Source organism: Melanerpes formicivorus, unplaced genomic scaffold (genome assembly GCF_026170545.1).
Source record: "Melanerpes formicivorus ecotype bairdi unplaced genomic scaffold, bMelFor1.0.p_v2 SCAF_21, whole genome shotgun sequence".
In the NCBI taxonomy this organism is placed as follows: Eukaryota; Metazoa; Chordata; class Aves; order Piciformes; family Picidae; genus Melanerpes; species Melanerpes formicivorus.
The window spans coordinates 4,668,840-4,688,718 of NW_027142373.1; the positions used below are offsets into that span (position 1 = coordinate 4,668,840).

The 19,879-nt window shown below is 42.0% G+C and overlaps 1 protein-coding gene across 2 annotated transcripts in view; it reads left to right on the top strand.

Annotated features, from left to right (window-relative positions):
• Positions 1 to 19,879, top strand: part of GNA13 (G protein subunit alpha 13) — a 30,358-nt gene that overhangs the window by 4,002 nt on the left and 6,477 nt on the right. The window contains exon 3 of one of the 2 annotated variants that reach the window (XM_068151147.1): positions 15,147 to 15,197. The exons of the other annotated variant lie outside the window; for it this stretch is intronic. Coding sequence (XP_068007248.1) covers positions 15,147 to 15,197 — 51 coding nt within the window. The remainder of the gene's footprint in view (positions 1 to 15,146; positions 15,198 to 19,879) is intronic. 2 annotated transcript variants of the gene reach the window in all.

Sequence of the window (19,879 nt, forward strand, 5' to 3'; positions counted from 1 at the left end):
CTCAAGAATATTTCAAGTGCTCTTAGTGGTGAAGTCCTGTCCTAATACTGATTTTTAAGAGTACGGTAACTGCTTTATTTCCCAAATCCTTTCAAAATCTCACCCTGAGATATTTATGCCAAGTTATAAACACAAATGGAAAAAAAAGCTGACTGATGTCACTGTACTGAGTGCAGGCAATATGATCAGTACTGGCCAAGCATGCAGTCATGGTGTTACACCAGTGAGCTTCCAGTTTAGGTTATGACAGAGCCCTGGAGCAGCGGAGCGCTCCTGAAAGCAGTGCATGGCTCTGCTGTACCTGCTGATGGTTTGGTAAAGAGTGTTCAGAGAGCTGTGATATGTTCTGTAACATGGAAGGAAGGCACAAATGGTTAAAGAGGGAGTGACAGGCATGCCCCAGTCAGGAGGAAGAGCAAGGGGAAGTTGGAAGAGATGCAGACAGCTCAGTTGTCTTGAGTACTGACTGGAAGTAGGGATTCAAGAGTGAAAACTGTTAGCAGTGTAGAATGAGGAGTAAGAGAGAAATACTGTTCTGTTTCCAGTTCAACTGTTATGGCAGCTGGGGCCACAATCTTTTCAGTGATGGTCAGTAGCAGGACATAGGGCAATAGGCACAAACCATAACCCTGGAAGTTCCACCTAAACGTAAGGAAAAACTTCATTACCTTGAAGGTGCTGCAGCTGTGGAGCAGGCTGCCCAGAGAGGTTGTGGAGTCTCCTTCTCTGGAAAGATTCCAAACCTGCCTGGACATGTTGATCCTGGGCAGCCTGCTATGGGTGACCCTGCTTTAGCAGGGTGGTTGATCTCCCAGAGGTCCCTTCCCACTGTGATTCAATGTGACATAAATTGTGATGAAAGGAGAGACACCAGGAATCATTAGATGAATCAGAGAAGGGGAAAAGCGGCATGAAAAATGTATAAGATTCTGGGATTGAGTTTGCATTTGTAGCTTGCGCGTTTAGGAAGTATAGAGAAAGAGCTCTAAGGTTCAAGTTTCAGCATGTATATGGTTATAACTTAAAGATATCTGTACATTTCTGAGTGATCATTGAGCTGTTCTTGCCTTTTTTGTTGTTTGTTTTCTCCATAATCTTTCATTTGCAATGCCAGACGTGATGCTTAGAGCCTAAAGGAACAATGTGGTCTTTTTATAGAAGCATGAGAGATAGGGGAGGAACCAAAACTTGGTTGTATTTTAATGGAAATGGAAATAGAAATCAGCATTTCCATGCTTAGTTCATTGGAGTGTCCTTCCTCATTTTGTGAAGTGGTCAAGGGATAGTCAATATGATTTATTTTCCTCGGTATAAAAGTAGGGACCTTCTGGCCACTAACTGGTTGTGAAAACTCTATAGTTCACTCTTGTCTGGTGCTTTAAAACTGGTAAGAGCTAATTACAGCTTGGTGCTGTAATTGAAGTGCCCCTTCAACACTTCAGGAGTGGTTATTATTGTAATCATTCAAATTTTATTACAAGCTGAAGTCATTGGGGTGATCGTTCCACTCCTATGGTTAACTAAAGACTGGTTTGTGTCTGTAGCTTACTTCTGTAACTTACATTTAAGATTCTGGTCATCCTCAGGCTTTCTCTCCTTCATCTACTGAGCTTATTTCTCCTACAGCTCTAGTCAGGTAGATAACATGGATTAGTTACAGAGTTGAAATCAGCCTAATGCTTTCTGACACCTCAGTAACGTTTCACACTTCTCACTGCAAGTTGATTTCCGGTACAGAGTCTCCTGAAATGACTCGGATAAACAGAGCCATTATCTTAATTCTCTAACATGCAAACTAATTCAACTAGACATTTCCTACCCTTTATAGTTATGCTCCTGAGCTATTCAGTTCTGTGGTTGTAAAGGCTTGCTGCTCTCATAGAGAATTGCTCTGAGGCACTGGCATCTGAGGAGTGTCTGGTGCTGCATGTCTGGTGACATGGAGGGAAGCACTTGTGAGGGAGAGTGCCCTTGTTTGTGCCCTGCCTCTGGTTGCCCTTTCTGTCCTGCCTCTCAGTGTACTTGCTGTAAAATTGAGTTTCTTGAATTTACTGCAAGAGCCATAAAGGGCAGTCGTCTTATTCTCAGAGAATGGAAAAGTGGCATGAGTGGATTTGCTCAGATGCTTGATGAGGTTTGAGTGTTTTAAGGGTTTGTTCTAGTTACAGATAGCTTTTGGGTGGGTTTTGATGTTTCCTACCAGCAGTTGTTGATATTCCAGATAGACTTTGTGTAATCCGCAAGGAGGACAAAGTGTTGAGGGCTCAATGAGGACAGTTTCTTCTGTCTGCTTTTGCACAGAGCTGCAGGCACAGATGATAGAGTAAGGATGGTAGGATATGCGTTTACCTCTGGATCCTGTTTACTTCTGTGACATGTCTGCAAGTGCTAGATCAGATTATAGAAGACAGGAAAAGGCGTGTTCATCTTGAAGTCCTACTGCTAGTTCTGCCGCAGCCTCTCTGTAGCATTTTGCTGTTGCAAAGCATTTTTTTTTTTTTTGGAGAGTGTTGTTTGGTTTACTGTAGGATTATATTTTATCTTATTCTGGTTGGGCTTTTCTGGGTTCGGCCTCTGAATGTTGGTGGGGCTGTTCTAGACATAAGAACTTGTTTCCAGAAGAGCTAAGTTAATGGCTGCTGCAAAATATTAGCAAATTTGACCATTCTTCCAGGTGCATAGGCAACAGGTCCTTGAAATGTGCTTGGTTATGGAGTGCTGATCCTGCCGAGGTCAGTTGTGTTTGAAGCCCTGCTAGGTTGTCAGGTGTTGAGGTCTTCCTCTTTTGCAAGTCTTTCCCATCTTATGAAACAATTATGACTTCAAAAAGACACTGAAGTAGTGACCTTACAAGCACAGAATGGGGAAAAAAGAGTGTCTTATTCATACAGAGTGTCTACACCATATTAGTTACACTGAATTTCAGAAGCCTTGATGTTGATACTCTCAATATTCATCCTTTGTAACCTCTCCACACCCCTCTGTGGGGAGGTAGGAATTCTTTTCCCAGATCTCTTCTTGGTTCTGGGCTTGGGTGTTTGGTTGCCCTGCTCTTTCTGCTTGAAGTGTGTAGGTGGTGTTTCTCTTAGGACGTGAGGTGCATAAACTGGTAGAAAGTCATGCCAGGGGAGGCTTGGGTTGGACATCAGAAAAAATTTCTTCACTGAAAGTGTTGTCAAACCCTGGAATAGGCTGCATAGGGAAGTGGTTGAATCCTCATCCCTGGAGGTATTTACAAGACGTGTGGATGTGGTGCTGAGGGACGTGGTTTAGCAGGGACTTGGCAGTATTAGGTCAATGGTTGGATTCAAAGGTCTTTTCCAGCCTAAATGATTCTGTGATTCTGTTACCTTAGCACACATGTACCAGATAGAAGCATGATGAGCTCTTTCAAGCAAGAGTGCTGGCAACTTTTTGGTATCTTATGTGCTACACTTAGCTTGTGCATACTTTGCTGTGTGGTTTCAGTGCAACCTCTGAGGATGGAATTTTTAATTCAGACTTGATCCAGATACCTGTTTATGGAGAACCACTGCTTTTAAACTGCAGACTTTCACAAGACAGTGTGGGAGAAGTGATGTGTTCTTACACATACTCTGGCTCCAACAAGCTCTGTCCTGTTGGCAGTTGTGTACCTTAAGTTCCCTAAACATTTAGTTACAGAAGACTGAAAGGTGACCTAATTCTTGTAAAACTTTGGGATTTCTGTAACTGAGCCTTGATTAAACAAAAGCAAAATATAAGTGTTCTTCTAAATATGCTGTGCATGCCAGCCACCTCTAAAGACTTCATTGGAAGAGACTTTCTCAGCTGTTCTCGTGGTTTGGATGTGTGAACCTGTTCTCAGCATTTTCTTTTGAATTGGAGCAAACCTTAGCTGAGCTTTTCCTGCTTCAGTGGCTCCCAGCGTAATGTGAGAGCTGGGTACAAACACTCATTCAGAGCCTATTTCCTTGCTGCAAGACATGTTAGTACCTGTAGAACTCTCTCCTTGCATTATTTCACAGCATTTTGATGTAGCAATGGCTTTGCTGTTCTCTGTCCACTTATAAATGACATAGTAAATACCAGCCCGGTCTCCACTACAAAGTCCCAGTATTCATAGCTGTCAGCAAATCTCCATGCTGGCAAAACATGTGGTATGAACACAGCTCTCATCTTCCATCTATATAGGGGAAATTAATTTTGTACCTGAGGCAAAGAATATGGAGAGATCCTTTTCATATGTAAATATGGGATCCTTCAGGATTAAGGTGTGATGCCAGGGGCAGCTGTGGTTTCTGCTGCCATTCCCTAATTTGAGCTTGCTGTAGCAAGACTTCAGCCTTAGAGGCTGGCTCAGACTGCTCTCACTGAGCACACAGGACACTCAGGTTGTATTTGGATGACTGTTTTGCCTGTCTTTATTGAGCTAAACTTCAGTTAATGATAAGTGCTATTTATATGTTCTGATCTCATGCTGTTCCTCTTATGCAGAGCTAGCAGAGTGGTAGGAAACTTCAGCTTGTGGTAGCTGAGGAAGTTGCTTAAGAAAATGTGAGAAAACGTAAATGCAGCTGACCTTACTACGTAAGAAAAGGAAGAGAACAACTGTGCTGGTGTTTCACAGCAAGGTGATCTCCATGCCACACTGTGTCTTACTGCCTGTCTTCTTTGGTAAACATCTACACTGACCACAAATGGGTTGAGAAGTTCAGGAGGTTCAGAGCCTGCCCTTTTGCAGAACAGCAAACTATCAGCAGCAGTGCTGATACCAAGTGATGTCTTGTATGGCTCTGGAGTGCAAAGCCTTTGCTTATATCTTCAAGGTGAATAAATGGGTCATTGAACACTAATATTAGTTAACAGCCTCAATCAATACGTGTGTTTAATCCAAACAAAAAAAATATCTGAACAATCCTATCTACCAGCCCTGACTCCCCTCCATACCTAGTGGTTTGAATTTAAATGATGAATAAAGAAAGTGTTTAAGACAATGTCAGCAGCTAAAGAGGATGCTAAATTATTTCCAGTGTCTTCACCTGCATGTCTGCATTAATGATAAGCATCAGGTAATGCAGCTGGAGATTGAGGGATTTCAGATATGGAGAACCCCCTGAATTCTTTATCATCACGATAATAACTTCAGCTGTTCCACACAAGAAAATTTTTGGCCTATAATGGGCAGTGAACTGCCTCTTAGAGCACTTAATTCACTCTGCCATGCTGCACACTTCTCTGCCACAGTCATTCATGCCTTAAATGTTTTCCCAGCACTTCACAGTCTGCTCAGTAAAATAAGTGGAATATCATGTTCCTCTTCAGTGACTTAGCCAAGGAACTGAAAAGACCCCAAATTCTTTTAATGGATGAGAGGTACAAGGATGTGTAATCAGACATGAGTTTCTGTATCTTTTTCCTTTGTTTAATGATGCTGGAGGAATCACTTGGAACAGCTGGACAGGAGGCTCAGCAGAGTGCCTGGAAGCTTCTCACTGGGCACATGATGGTATTTGATCACCCGCTGCTGATCAAATAAAGAGGATGCAGAATTTCCAGGCGAGGAAACACAGCGCACTGACACTGTCTGGAATTCAAAATAGTTACACAGAGTAGTGTGTAAAAACCCCTCCGTGCTGGGTGATCTACTGAAATGTTACACATGGATGTATTGGGACCATGAACTGTCTTCACAAGCAAACAGTTCTATAATTGTTCAGTTAAGGCGGTGAAGGGTCTACAGCATAAGTCTTGTGAGGAGTACCTGAGGGAGCTCGGGTGTTCAGCCTGGAGAAAAGGAAGCTTAGGGGAAACCTCCTTGCTCTCTACAACTCTCTGAAAGGAGGTTGGAGTTAGGTGGGGGTTGGTCTCTTCTCACAAACAACAAGTGATAGAATGAGAGGAAACAGCCTCAAGTTGTGCCAGGGAAGGTTTAGGTTGCCTATTAGGAAAAATATCTTCCCTGAAAGGGTTGTCAAGGCCTGGAGCAGCAGCCTGCCCAGGACAGTGGCAGAGTCTCCATCCCTGGAGAGATTTAAAAGCAGTGCAGATGTGGGGCTGAGGGACATGGTTTAGTGGTGACCTGTTAGTGCTGGGCTAGTGGTTGGAACAGATTATCTTAAAGGTCTCTTTTAACCTTTTTGGTTCTGTGATTCTGTAATTAATCTCTACTTTTTCTATTTGAAGTTAATTTCTAGTATGAAATTCTACAAGTGAAGTGAAATACTTGCAGCCACTCCAATGTTGCTGCTGTTTAGGGAATCTTGTGTACTTCAGAGTGCTTTAGACACAGCTTTTACTCTTTTTAAAACTTGTTATCATTTATTTATTGATACCTGTAGATCTAGTGTGTGAGTGTCAAATCCTGTCAGAGAGCTTGCAACAAGAGCTGATGCATTCGTATATCACCATTTGCAAACAGAAATACCAGAATTTGATTGAAATGGATTTTGCTAATTGAGGCAGAGGAAGGAACTAAAAAGCATTTGGTCATCTGGATTTCTCATGCGGCTGAAAGGGGAACCAAATGTACTTGGAAATGAAATCCTAAGGATACTTAAGTGTGTGCATCAGATCTAGGTTAGGATTCTGCTTTTAAAAACATTGTGATTTGGTTAACAGCATATGCAATAATGGGCTTGTCAAGCATCTTAAAGTTCAACGTGGCCAGTTTTAGTGGTGATACATTTCTGTGCCAAATATTTGTGATGTTTTTGGGAGCTTTTGCTGCTCTCATACGACTTGGAGGCAAGTAAAGCTCTAAATGATGGATGGCAGATTTGCAGACTCACTGCTGCCTCAGTGTCAGATTAAATGCAGTTTGAGTTGCAAACTCATGAAGTCATGGAGCCAGTGGGTCAGTGCACTGAAAGAAGAGCAAATGTTTACAGTCTGGTTCCAGTCTGTTTTGTGTGCAAAACATCTGAAGTTTATATAGATGCTTCCCAGAGTGTAAATAGTAACTAGGAGGTGGCTGTTTTGCCGTGGTCAGTGCATGTTTTCCTAGGACTTTTAAGGCTGCATGTGTGCCTTGACTTGGAAAGTTTGTTTCATCAATGAAACTTGAAAACCTTTTTACAAAGTATCAATGTCTTTCCTAAAGTAAACTTTCTGGAAGATGAGTTTGGATTGCAAATTCTTACTGAAGAGAGGAAAAAGATCTTTGAAGTTGCACCTGAGCTTGTGGAGAGCACATCCTAATTTGTTCTGGTGGATTCATTTCTGTTCATGTTCTGGCAGACAGAAGAATCTTCATTAGATGCTCTGGCTCTGCGTGTGTTATCTCCCTTGGGCCATTTAGTGCATTTCTTAACCTGGCTCTGAGCTCTGGAGGGGACTGCAGTAGCTTTGTGTTTCCTCTGCGTGCAGGCATTGGTGATCCTAAGGAAAATGACAGGCCTGGATGAGTGCTGTATATTCCTGAGGCTCTTTTACCACCATTAAAAACCTTATCAGACTTTTAGGTTTCACTTGTGAGTTGTACAAACAGAACATCCTTCTTACAGCTCAAGCCTCTGCAGTTTCTTGAATTTTCAGCTGTTTGTAGAATGTGGCAGATCCTGGTTTCCAAGCATCTTTCAACATGAGTTAGAAATATGATAACAAAGTGCTCAGTGTGGAAGAAATTGTAGTTCTGTAAGGTTTAATGGAATGCTGTTTCATGCCTAAAAGCTGTAGTGAGTTTTCAGATATTTTTTTAAGTCAGTTTTGTTTAGAATCTGGCAATTGCATCCCTTCCTCAGGAGAGGGGAGGAGTACCTAGTGAAGAAAAATGGAACTGGATTTCTTCTCTCATAGGAAAGTAATTCGAAGTTGGAAGTTTGCTCTGTGCTGTATTAGCCTGTGGATTAAGTTCTTAGTGCTTCATCCTGTCTTCCTTTGAGTAATTGGGATAGCATGTTGTATCTGAAAGTGTGGAAATGCTCTGTTGATAGAAGAAAATCCAAGTCTGAACTGTGTAGGTGAATGAGAGGCACTTTGCAGGGTGGTGGAAAGCTGAATTGAGTGCAAGAGGGAGAAGCAGCCGACCCTGGAGCTTTAGTTCAGTGTCTAGTTCTGGAGTGTTCTGTTTGTGACCTAGCTCACCTCCCCTTTTCGCATCTGTGGGTCCGTAGTCGATCCGGGTACCCAGCATGATGCTGAGTGGGTGTAATGCAAGAGCTCAGGTTGGCGTGCTGTGTCTTTCTCCATTTGTTGTCCACATTTTGAGAATTATGGATTAATTGGATTAGACTGTAAATAGGGGATAATAGATTAAAGGGATATTATTGGGGTAAAACCCTTCTTAAACCCCTTCACCTTTTTTAAATGCCATTATGTAAGAGAAAAATGTCAGTCATTAAATAAACGTGTGTGACTCTTCCCTTTCTTGGTGCTGTTGTAGCTTCATGCTGTTGAGCACCCTGTACCTGATGTGATCCAGCTGTTCTGCTACCAAATGATTTCTGTGAGTCAGGACATGACACTTTTGTTTAGGACAGATGCTCGGTTTGTGTGGCCAAACACAAGAGAGGTTTCGCTTCTACAGCTTGTGATGCAGTTCTGAGTGCTTTGAAGGAAGTCAAATACAACTGGAGGTGCAGGTTAGAAGTGCTGAAAAGAGGAAGTAAGATAGAGTTCCCTGAGGTGAGATGAGCTGTGATGTATTTTGATGGAGAACAGGATTATTTTGCATGCCTCTATAAGCAAATGTAGAAGCAGCAATTAATCCCAACACGCTTAAATTTTAGCTTTGAAACTGGGCAGATCAGATTTAAATGACTATTCAAATGGTGGAGCTGGAGAGAAAGAAGTACGGAGATCCTGAAATGTCTGAACTTGACATGTGGTTTCTGTGCTTCAGCCCGTTTAAGGCTGGTCCACTGGCAGCAGTGCCCTTTTAAAGCTGTTTGTCCTTCCTTCCGAGGGGGAGGTTTAGGTTTAACACAGAGCAGTTGGCTGGTCTGCACAAGGCTGCAGAAATGCTGCTGTGGGCATGAATGGGGACTGCTTTGTTTTGGTGGGAGTGCCAGTTTATGCTGGGTTTAGCATAACTATAGCCATAATTAACACTTAGAGAAAGGAAACATCTTTCTCTCCAGGAAATGTGTTTTGTGTTAGCAGCTTTCAAATATTTTGACCCAGGCCTGCAGTTTGGTAAATAAATTTACTGTTGCTTACCTCAACACTTTTCCCTAAGTACCCTTAGCACCCTTATTAAAAATTAGTTATTGTGTCTGCTCATTGTAAACTCCCAAAACACTGCTAATAAAATTGCTGCTGAGACAGAGGGCACCATTGCAAGTATAGAGCAGAGCAGTGGCAGTTGGGAAACAAATTGTTTCACTTTAGGAGATACCAATGCAAGTTGTTAAATTGCTGCTATAAAATATGGCAAACATCTGGGGTTTAAATTTAGTTCTTTGAATAAAGGAAGTGTAGAAGTTTTGTCCTGTTTTGTTGACTGGGGCATGTTTGAAAAGGGAATCCTCCTGAGAAAGCCCTGGGAGGAGTGACTGATGAGAGAAATCAATTTGTAGAAACCTGAAAGCTTTGAAGGAGCCAAGATTATTTTATCTAACTCCAAGTCCGAGGGTAGTAAAAGAAAACAAACCAATTAAATGTCTCAAGACTCAGTTCAACAATTTCTAGTCAAACAACTGAGGGAATTGTGGATTTGAGCTCAGGAATATAATTATAGCTAGGTGCATTCACAGCATAAATCTGTCACCTCCCTCATTTGTCTAACTGTAGACATCTCTCATTTGGGTGGAGAGGGAGGAGGTTGTAGTGCTCTCTAATACCTTTTCCACTAGGAAATCTGCATTTATTTCACTAAAACATTTCAGCATTAATTATCCCCATGCTTATTACTGCCATTTCCAAAGACATCTGTTGAAACTTTAGGAGCAGCAATATTGATTTGCAGTCAGTCTTTGAGTCAGCTTGGAGTGAGGTATCAAGAAAATAAAGGTTAGGTGTTCTTTTCTCTGGATTCTTTGCCAAAATCTTCAGACGTGGATTTACCTGGGTTAAGCCCCTAAGAGGGGAAAAAAACAGCGAAAAACAGCCCTCTACAAAATTAAGTGTATGCTCTAGGATTACTAGGGGGTTCTAAGATGCTGAATTTTAAGGATCTGGTTATTCTTCCACCATCTTTCTTCTTATAAACTACTTTTCCCTTCTTGTGGATGGTTTGATTTGTGTGTCAAGTTAGGCATGTACACACCAGCCTAAAAGCTTTGCAGTTACCTGTCCTTATTCTAAGCCAGGCTTTTACAAAAGCTTTTTTTGTGCTTATTGTTTGTTTGTGAGATTTTTTGTTGTTGGTGGTTTTTTGTTAAGTAACATAGGAAAACTTCGTTTCTTCTTTTTCCACAGCAATTCACATAAGGTCAGGAGAAGAAAACATTTGGTGGTTCCTATGATTCTAATCTTGAGTTACTAAGTTATGTCTCCTTTTTGCTTCAAATATCTGATTTATTCCTTCAGATACTTCAGTCTTGTCAGTTCAGTATGTTCCCGTGAACTTGCAGCCAAATGCAGATAGCTTGATAAATTGTGCTTCTTTCTTTAAACCTCGTGATGAGCAAATCTTTATTTGATGCTTCTTCTGTCTGTCTTTTTAAGTGATTGCTGTTGGAAAAAGCACAGTGGCTGTGTTCCCTTAGAACAGCTAAAAAGCCATTTTGGCTGTGCTAAGGGCACAACAAATCACATTTAGATTGCTGACATTGTTTGCATGGAAACCAAATAAATTGGTGCCACTTCCTGGGTTTAAAAGATGTGTTCATCTCCTGTATATTTCATGTAGTCTTCTTTTTTTTTTTTCCTCCCCAAAATACTTCTGTGGTTTCTTTTGCTTTAGGCAGTAACTAGCAACATTTTAGACAGTAATCTTTCTCTGTGCCATGTGTTGTTTATAAAAGATAACTGGTCTGCTTTACTTCAGATGGCCACACCAGCAGCTACAGTACCCTGTTGTCCTATAGGTAAATGAGCAATTTGTGCTGTCATCTCCTCTGCACCAAGAGTGCGTGACCTAAACCTGGAGAGGTTTCATTGTACAGGCACAAACAAGGCTACTTAAAATAAATACTATGTTTCTAAGGGAAGCTGATGTTGAAACATCAAGTATCTTGATAAGAATATGATGTAGTTGTGTGTTTTTGTAAATCACTTGTATGTTCATGATGAAATGACTTGGCTTGGCTGCCTTCAGCGAGCATCACAAGACTCCAGCACACACGCAAGCTGGTTTGAATCAAACCTTTCTGAAAACGGAATACTTGACAGTTGTGAATAAAGTTATTTAACAGTCAACTTCCTGTGGTTTACATGCATTTCTGAATCAGGAGGAGGCTGAAGGGCTGCAGCTGAGATGTGTGTGCTCCATCTGAACAAAAAAAAAGGACATCTTCTGCAAGCAAATTGATTACTTAACATCTGATAGTCTAATACACAACTTAGTTTAATATTGTATTGAAAGAGCAAAAAGCAAAGTCACCTCTCACTGGGACGTTCTTGCAGCTCATGTGTAGGCCATTCATTCTGTTGCACTGCTCTGTGTTCAGGAAGTTTGCTTTATTGCAATATGTCGACATGCACATCAGAAATGGGCTCAACCCTGCAGTTGTTACTTCCGTGGAATCTTAGGGCCTGGGCTTTGACTGGGAGGAAGCAGGCAGTGAACAAGGCTCAGTGGTATGGTTCCTGCAGCAACAGGTCATTGGTAAGCTTCAACCATGCTTCACAAGCCTGCAGTTTGGAACTGCTCAACTGTAAAAATTACTTTAAGGGGTTGACCTGCATTTAAAAATACCCAGAAGTTCACCTGTGACTAATTGAACACCTTCACAACTTGACTTCAAATTTCCATCGTATGTGCTCACAGAACATGGGTATGAAACCAAGGGGAATGTAATGGAGAACTACAGAGTTTCTTCATAGGGCAGATCCTGCCGTTTCTCAGTCTCATATTGATTTTGTCCTTGGTGTGGCTTCTCTGTGGCATGATGACAGCAGCAGATTGCTGCAGTGGCCACGTGGCAGGGGCTGGACGTGGTGAGCCACACCAGAATTAGTGGGGCAGAGTGGGGAAACCAAGTTTCATTTTTTCTCTAGTCAATGTGGGGTAAACCAGAGAGTTTACAGTTTGTCTAAAGGGGAATTTTAGGACATGAAAAGTGTTGGATAGAGCTGCTTAAATATAGCCACTGTCATCTATTCACAGAGTGAGATCTTGTTCTAAAAGCAAGAAAAAGTTGCCTCATTCAGAAGCTGCCTTGTTGTACAGCGTTGTGAATTGATCATTTCTTACTCAGTAACTGCTGGCATTAAGGCTTGGTTGTTGTGTGATGGCTTTTTCAGTGAGTTTCTCTTCATTATTGCATAAAATGCAGAGATTCACCCCTTTGGAAAAGGAAGAAGAGTCATGCTTGGGTGCTTTATAGTGATACCTTTGTGAAGCTTGCTTTGAGTGGGTCAAAACTCTTCAGCTCTACAGTAGTGCATTCTGATAATCATTTGTGAGCCATGGTAGTTTGCTCTTCAAGAGTATCTGTAGTTAGCAGAGCTTAGTGCTAATAAGATGGCCAGGTCAGCTAGCTGGAAAATTACCACTAGTGAAGGCTTCTGTAGCTGTATGGTATAGAGAGGTACCTGGAAGGGGATGGAAGGAACAAATGATGAATTTGAAGGAGTTGTAAGTTCTTGATGCCATGCAAATTGATAAAAGCCAGTGATCAAACAACTTTTATCTCAAAATAGAGAGTTGAGTCATGTTGATGACGCTTGGTGTGTCATTAGTTGTCTGTGTAGATTTTCATCAGGGAAGAACCCAGTGACTGAGCCAAAGATATAGAGGAGGGAAACTGGAATGTCAGTGCTTTATAAACTCTGTTACGCTTGTAACTGGTTACTTTTGTGGTTGAATCTCTTCAGATTGAGAATGGCCACCTTGATAACTGTCTCCCATTGACTTTGGTATGGGACAGCCCAGATAGCTGAGAAGTCGTCTTGGCAGTTGCTCTGCTGCTGGGTGCCTGGCTCCAGAGCATTCCTGTTGCTGCAGGGCAGTGTATCTTGCATTCATGTTTTCAGGAAATCCCCTCTTCTGGGAAGCTGCTTCTGGGGATGTTTTGTGACCTTTACAGTCTGTGGCTTACTGTCTGCTCCAGCTGCTCAATCCACTGCAGCAGCTGTAAGCCTTGGGTCTTGGAGAAGAGGTAACTCATGTTACTCTTTCCAGTGCTGGGGAGTTAATGCTTCTTTAGGGAGTAAGCATTGCCATAAGTAGGATAAAAAAGGAGCTATCTAAGATTAAAATATATGTATGCCTGCATGGACACACATGCTTATAGCCTCTGAGGTCCAGGTATTCTAGAACAAATACCTCCACTTAATGAGGCTGAAATCTGGCTGATTGGGACATAGTCCTGTGGGGGAGACTTGCCAGCTCCTACTAGGATCTAAACAAGAAATTAAGGTCAGACTTAAACTTTATTTTGTCTTAATACTCAGCTACAGACAGTGGCCTTAGTACTTGGAGCACCTGAATTCTGTTAGGCCTGCTTGGGAGGCTTGATGGGTTTGTGCATCAAGGTTGTGTATTTTCAGTGAAATAGGAATGCCCTTTCCCATGCACTTTCCTTAGGATCATGGCTAGGATGCGTTCCTGAAGCGCTGAAAAAGATGTAGGTGCAAAATCCTGCTGTCACTGCCAGCAGTGCTGCTGTGTGCCACCAGGCCTTACAGTGGTTAGTGTTACTGCTGCAGTTTGTCACCCTAGATAAAATCAGTCATGTTTTAAGCCAAAGAGAAGCTAAAATAAGGTAGTGGAACTGTGCTGGACTCCTCCCCTGCAGGTGTGTTGAGCACAGGACATGTTTCAACCAGAGTCCCAGTCTTGCTCAATTAAAAGTTGATGTTCAAACTGCATGCTTAAAGGTGTGGTATCTGCTTGTGTTATGTAACTTATTTTAGTAGCAGATATCCCTGGCTTATGTGTCTGCCAGAACCCTTTCTGGGCTGTTCTTTACCCTACCCTACTTTTCTTCTGCTTAGATGGCACAGTTTAATAGTGAGATTTGATATTCTTCCTAGATAACTTAGCAGAGTTCAAATGGAAGTGAGGGGAAATCATTATCAGGGTGTAACTCCTGTCCTAATTTGGTTGTCTGGTTTAGATGCAGTCACCCCAGCCTTGGGTGCTTCTTGAATTTCTCAGCAGAATTCTTGTTCTTCTATAAAAGCACAGAAGGTTGCTTTCTGTGTTTACTCTAAAGTAATGCAGTTACAGCTTGATATTCAAGCCCTTTCAAAAGGAACCATGTTTGTGCTTCTCTGATGATGCTGAGAATCTTAGAAAGGTGCTGCTTCCCTTGGCAGTAAATTCAACCAGTGCATTCCCTATTGCAAGTAAACTCAGGTTCAGCAGCATGCTTGTAAGGATTCTTCCTTAATCCCAGCACCCTAATGGAGTTCAGGGGAGTTGGCAGTAGTTCAAACTCCCAATAAACGATCTTTAGTTCTGCATTGCTGGAGGGATTAAAAACTGCAGCTCCTATTTGTGAGGACAATGGTGGCTTGAATCTGGAAGATAACCTGGTGATACCGTGCAGTATGGCAGTGTGGAGCTCTGCTCCTTCCTTCCACAGTAAGGAGTTCTCCTCCAACTTGGTCTCTGATAGGAAACTTGAGTAAAATGCTTCATCTGTTGTGGTTTCTCATCCTCCTGTCTATGAGTCATTTGCTGTGCTTGGGGGAAGTACCTCTGTGAATGGGATCTATGGCAACACAGTTACAGATTAACTTGTATTGGAATGTCTGGATGTCCAGGCTCTTCAAAGCCTCAGAAGAATTTAATGTATCTTTTTTTTTTCCTTTCATAGTGAAGGTGTGATTGCTTCCTTGATACTCCCTGTGGATAGCACTGTAGGATTTATGTAGCAATTCTAAACCTGGAAAGAATTTAACTATTTTAAATGTACTTACCTCTGCTTTTAAGCTTAACTGGTCTAAAAATAAAATGTCAGTGGTGTTCTTGGGGTGGCTGCTTTAAAAAATAGCAGTGATCAAAGCTCACAACACTTGAAACCTAGATTTTGCTAAATGAGCTGGACTCCAGCATGTGAACTGTTGGGCTCAAGTGTGACATTTATTTGAATATCCATTTGCTTTGTTTTTAGGGGGAATCTGTAAAGTATTTCTTGGACAACTTGGATAAACTCGGAGAACAAGTAAGTTCTTTTTCCTTTCATTCTTCAGTTTGAAGTAGCCTTCTTGATCTCTGGGTTTTAAACAGATGAAATGTAGTTAGTGTCTATTCAAAGAACTTTATCTTTAGTTAACTTTGACTGTCCCATTATCTCAGCAGTTCATCACTGGCATGTCAAAACCACAGGGCTATGCAAGGGCCAAGAGACTTTCTGGAAATGAAACTTCAGTAGAAATTGAAGAAAAAACTGCTGCTTATTCAGTCAGCAGACTGTTTAAAATAGCAGTTCAACACTAATTGATATCCATAAATCACAGAATGCCAGCTTGGAAGGGACCCCAATCATCAGCTGGTCCAGCCATTCTAGGTGATAGGGAAGATGAAATGAGCTGGGCCAGCACACTGTCAAGCTGAGTCTTCAAACTGTCCACTGCAGGGAAGTCCACCACTTTCCTTGGGAGATGTTTCCAATGCCTGACTGTTCTCATGGTAAAAAAAATTCAGAATGAGAACCGAGTGCTTTTGGTTTTAAACATCCAGTTGGGAACACTAAATGACCTTTAAGGTCCGTTGCAACCCAAACTGTTCCAGTTGTGAACGCTAGAGTAAATCAGTACACCTACTGTAGTACCTGCTAAAACAAACTGGGTACTGAATAAAATGTGTTTCTCTGAGGAAAAGGTTGAGTGTTCTATAGAATACTTTTTGACAGGAAGGTTGGTTAAGGAAGCTGTGTGCCACACGTTAGTGGACTGTTGCAGAACTGTCATGTGGAAAAACTGCCTTTAGAATAGCATGCTTCAACTCTGTAGGGAGGCAGCTTCTCCATGGTCATTTGCAGCTGATGAAGGAATCCAAACCACTTCAATTGAGTCCTGTTACATCATGCTTAATTTAATTTTTCCTTGAGATAAATTTTCATTTTAAGCCAGACTCTTTTTCTGCTTTGAACTGTTATTTTTTTTCTAGCTAGAGTGCTGGTGTTCATCTTGCAGAATGCAGATGCTTCCCAGATAGTGTGCTTGAGACCTCCAGCACTCACTCTTTGAGTGGTTTGGGTTAGAAGGGGTCTTAAAGGTCATCTAGTTCCAACCCCCTGCCATGAGCAGGGACACCTCCTAATAGACCAGGCTGCTCCAAGATCCATACAATCTGGCCTTGAACACTTGCAGAGTTTGAGCCTCCAGAACTTCCCTGGGCAACCTCTTCAGTGCCTCACCGCCCTCATGTTTCATCTAATTTTGATTTGTTCTTGAGTTACAAGGCAATAGAACTGCCCTCACTTCATGAATTGTTAAACTTTTTGCTAATGGTGGATGTCTCATGGTCTTTGAATCCAGTGCCAGTTTAGTTTCAAAAGTTTGGGTTTTTTCTGTTTGTTTGGGTTTGTTTTGTTTGGTTGTTTTCTTTGGCTTTTGCAGCTTCTTTTCAAAGTTACTTATTCAGAAACTGTGGTCCCTTCTTGATTGAAGCATGAAACTTGAAGTCACTAGAGGGTTGTTTTTTATACACACACGTTCATTGTAGGCCTGATGTTGCTGTGGGAACGTTGAGCTCTGAATTGCAGCTTTTCTGGTTTGAAGTTAGACCAAAGGATGTTGAGATACAGGAGGGCTCGCTGACATCTGCTGCATAGAAGATGTTAGGTCCCTGTGAAAGAAGTGGTAGCTAAGTTCTTGTACCAAGTGAAAGATTCGATAGGTTCTTCTGGTTTATTCTTATCTATATGCAAGATTTGTCTAATGATTATTTCCCCAAACTGCATTAATGGAAGTATTTTACTGCTCTTATCTCTTATCTGATACAACTGGGCTGGTCTGCAACTAAATTGCTTATAAACAGATAGAGCTGCCATTCATGTGCCTCTAGCTGAAAGGGAGCTTAGGTGCCTGCTGCCAAAAGGGAGCTGATGATAACAGCACACAGGGGAAAGAACTTAATGTTCAGATTTAATCAGATCAGCAAAATAGGAGTAGCTGGCTGCATATATATGCACGTGGGATCAGCTGGATTCCTTGTAACTGTTTGTTGTTATTTCCACTGCCAGCACAGACTATATGTATTCAAAATAGCTCAGAGAGAGACACTGCTTTCCATGTTGTGATTAGATCTTATTCATGCCTTAGATTCTAAATTTTAACTAGACAATCAGTGAAGTGATAGCTGAAAGAGCCTACCTGAGAACCAGAAGGCCTTTAGAAGAAAACAGACTGTAATGAGTAGGAGGAAGGAGTCAAAGCACACATTCTGAATCAATAGCAGAGGGAGAGCTGCACAGAAAACAGAACAAAAACATCAGCAGACCTCCCCTCCCAAAAAAATAAGCCCACACACAGAGACAAAAAAAACCCTCACAACAAACCATCACCACCACCAAAAAAAATCCTAACAAACAAGCTGAAAAACCCCAGACAACCAACACAAACGTGGGAAAAGGTGAGAAGGAAAACAGTCAACATGAATAATTGGGTGAAGTGTGGAAAAGGAGAGAGTCTGCTTGGGAATGCCTGTGGGAAAGTAGTGACTGACAATGGAAGGACTTTGGAAATGATCCTCATTATGTCCAAGGAAAAGATTCACCTAAGGCAGAAGTGTCCAGCTTTGGAGAATGGGATCAAGCAATGGGAAAGGGCTAGTTCGAAGTTGCTATAGTGACAGAATCACAGACTGTTAGAGGTTGGAAGAGACCTCCAGAGATCATCCAGTCCAATCCCCCTGCCAAAGCAGGATCACCTAGGGCAGTCCACAGAGCAATGCATTCAGGAGGGTTCTGAAAGTGTCCAGAGGAGGAGACTCCACAACCCTGTCACCCAAGCATGAGTATCCCAGGATTCTGGGCTTGAGAGATAAAACATAACCATCCTTCAGAGAGTTAACAAAAAACCTGGGAGATTTCTTAGGATTTGGTGCATTTGGTTGCCTGTAGCCAAAGGATGGCTGTTTTCCAAGCACTTGACTTCCCGTGTGCTCCTTTGCAGTGGTCATCAGAGCAGCCATTCTCTGATGTAAACCACGGTAAGTCTTCTGCACATGCAGAACTTGGAAGGATTTGATTTGTGGTTGCAAGTGTGGAAGGAATTTTAAATGAGCAATACTTGAGAAGGAATTTGTCAGGAATTTGAGGGCTACGCTCCTTGTTCTTGAAAGCTTTACTGAGTAAACATGACAGGCCAGCTCCCAGAAGAGTTTGCTTTGTTCTCTGCTTTTCAATAGTGAAAGTCCCTATGGCTTTGCTTATTATGTTAATCGATTTTATTTATTTACTTCAGTAATTTCAGTCACTCCTGATCTTCTCTAAGGCTTGCTGGGTTTGTTCTGAGAACCTGAGACTAACTTCCTGAGTAACAAAAGATTGTAGGTTCCTGTTGGAAAGATGGAGTTAAGTGTTGAACCTGTGACATTCTCTTGTCTCAATGTTACCAACCAGCTTTACTCCAAATCCCTTCAGGTGTGCCTAGTGACATTGGATACAGTCACTCCATTCCCCTGCTTGTCCTCCCCCTCTAACAATTTGGGGCAGAAAGGACTCAAGATAAATGTACCAAAGAGAAAAACCTTACAGCCCTTTAAAGTTGCTTCCTTTAGTCAGAGAAGGGAATGGCAGCACGAGGCTGTTGCTCAGTTTGGAGAGCACATAGTGCTGCTTTAGCAGCTCTGCTCTGCTGCAGAGTGTGGGTCTGGGACGTGTAAGAGTACCAAGCAGAAAGTACAGGGTGGGGAGTCAGTGCCTCAGAGTTGCTTTGTCATTCCTGCCATAATAAAAATCAGTGCCTTAGTCACAGGCAGCTTGAATAAACCCAGGAGTTCAGACAAATCTCTTGTCTCTCTCTAGATAGTTTCACTTTTTGAGCTTACAGAGTAAAGCAAAGTGGTCCTTGAGTTTTTGGAGTGTTATACTCACTTTTTGAGTTCTTAAGGGCTGTGGATCAAACTTGCCCAACTGCCTTAAACTTGGAATACTAGCATTTGAATTGCTGTGTAGCTGTGTGTGTGTGCCCCCCACCCTGCATTATTAGTTGAATCAGACTTTTTGGTCCATCACATCTATAAAAACTCCAAGCCTGGTAACTGGCACTGTCAAAGGAAGATCATAGATCATGCATGAAGAGGAGACTGAAACTCAGTCACAGGGGTTGGGAGGAACCTCTGGAGATCATCTAGCCCAACCTCCCTGCTAACTTCTGAAACCTAAATCACTGTGCTGAAGTGGTGAGGAATGCTGGAAAAATGTAAGGAAGAATTTCCATAACAAGTGAACAACAAAGCTTTGCACTTCAGCATCAGCCCAGCTGTCTGTTGTAGAGGCACTCTTTGAATAGCAGAGAGATTTGGACCATATGCAAAGTGCAGTTCTAAGAATGAAGAAACCCCCAAAACGAGTCTTGAGTTTCAGGCTGTTGAAAGCTGACTAATAAGAATTCCTCTTCCTGTTCACATCTGCATCCGTTGGTGATGACTGTGCATGGTTAGAAACTACCCATTCTGCCTCTTCAATGCTGGGAGGAAAGGCAGGCTGAAGATGCAGAAGAATGGGAGAGAAACTGAGTGCCCCTAGTTAAAATGAGATATTAAACCTGGTTACTGATTTGAGAAACCTGCTTTAGAGCCCATTCGCTGCACAATGTTAGTAGCCAGTGTGTTTTCCCAGCCTAGTCAGAAGAGGATGGATGAAGCACAAAGCAATGAGGGAAAGTGGCATGAAGA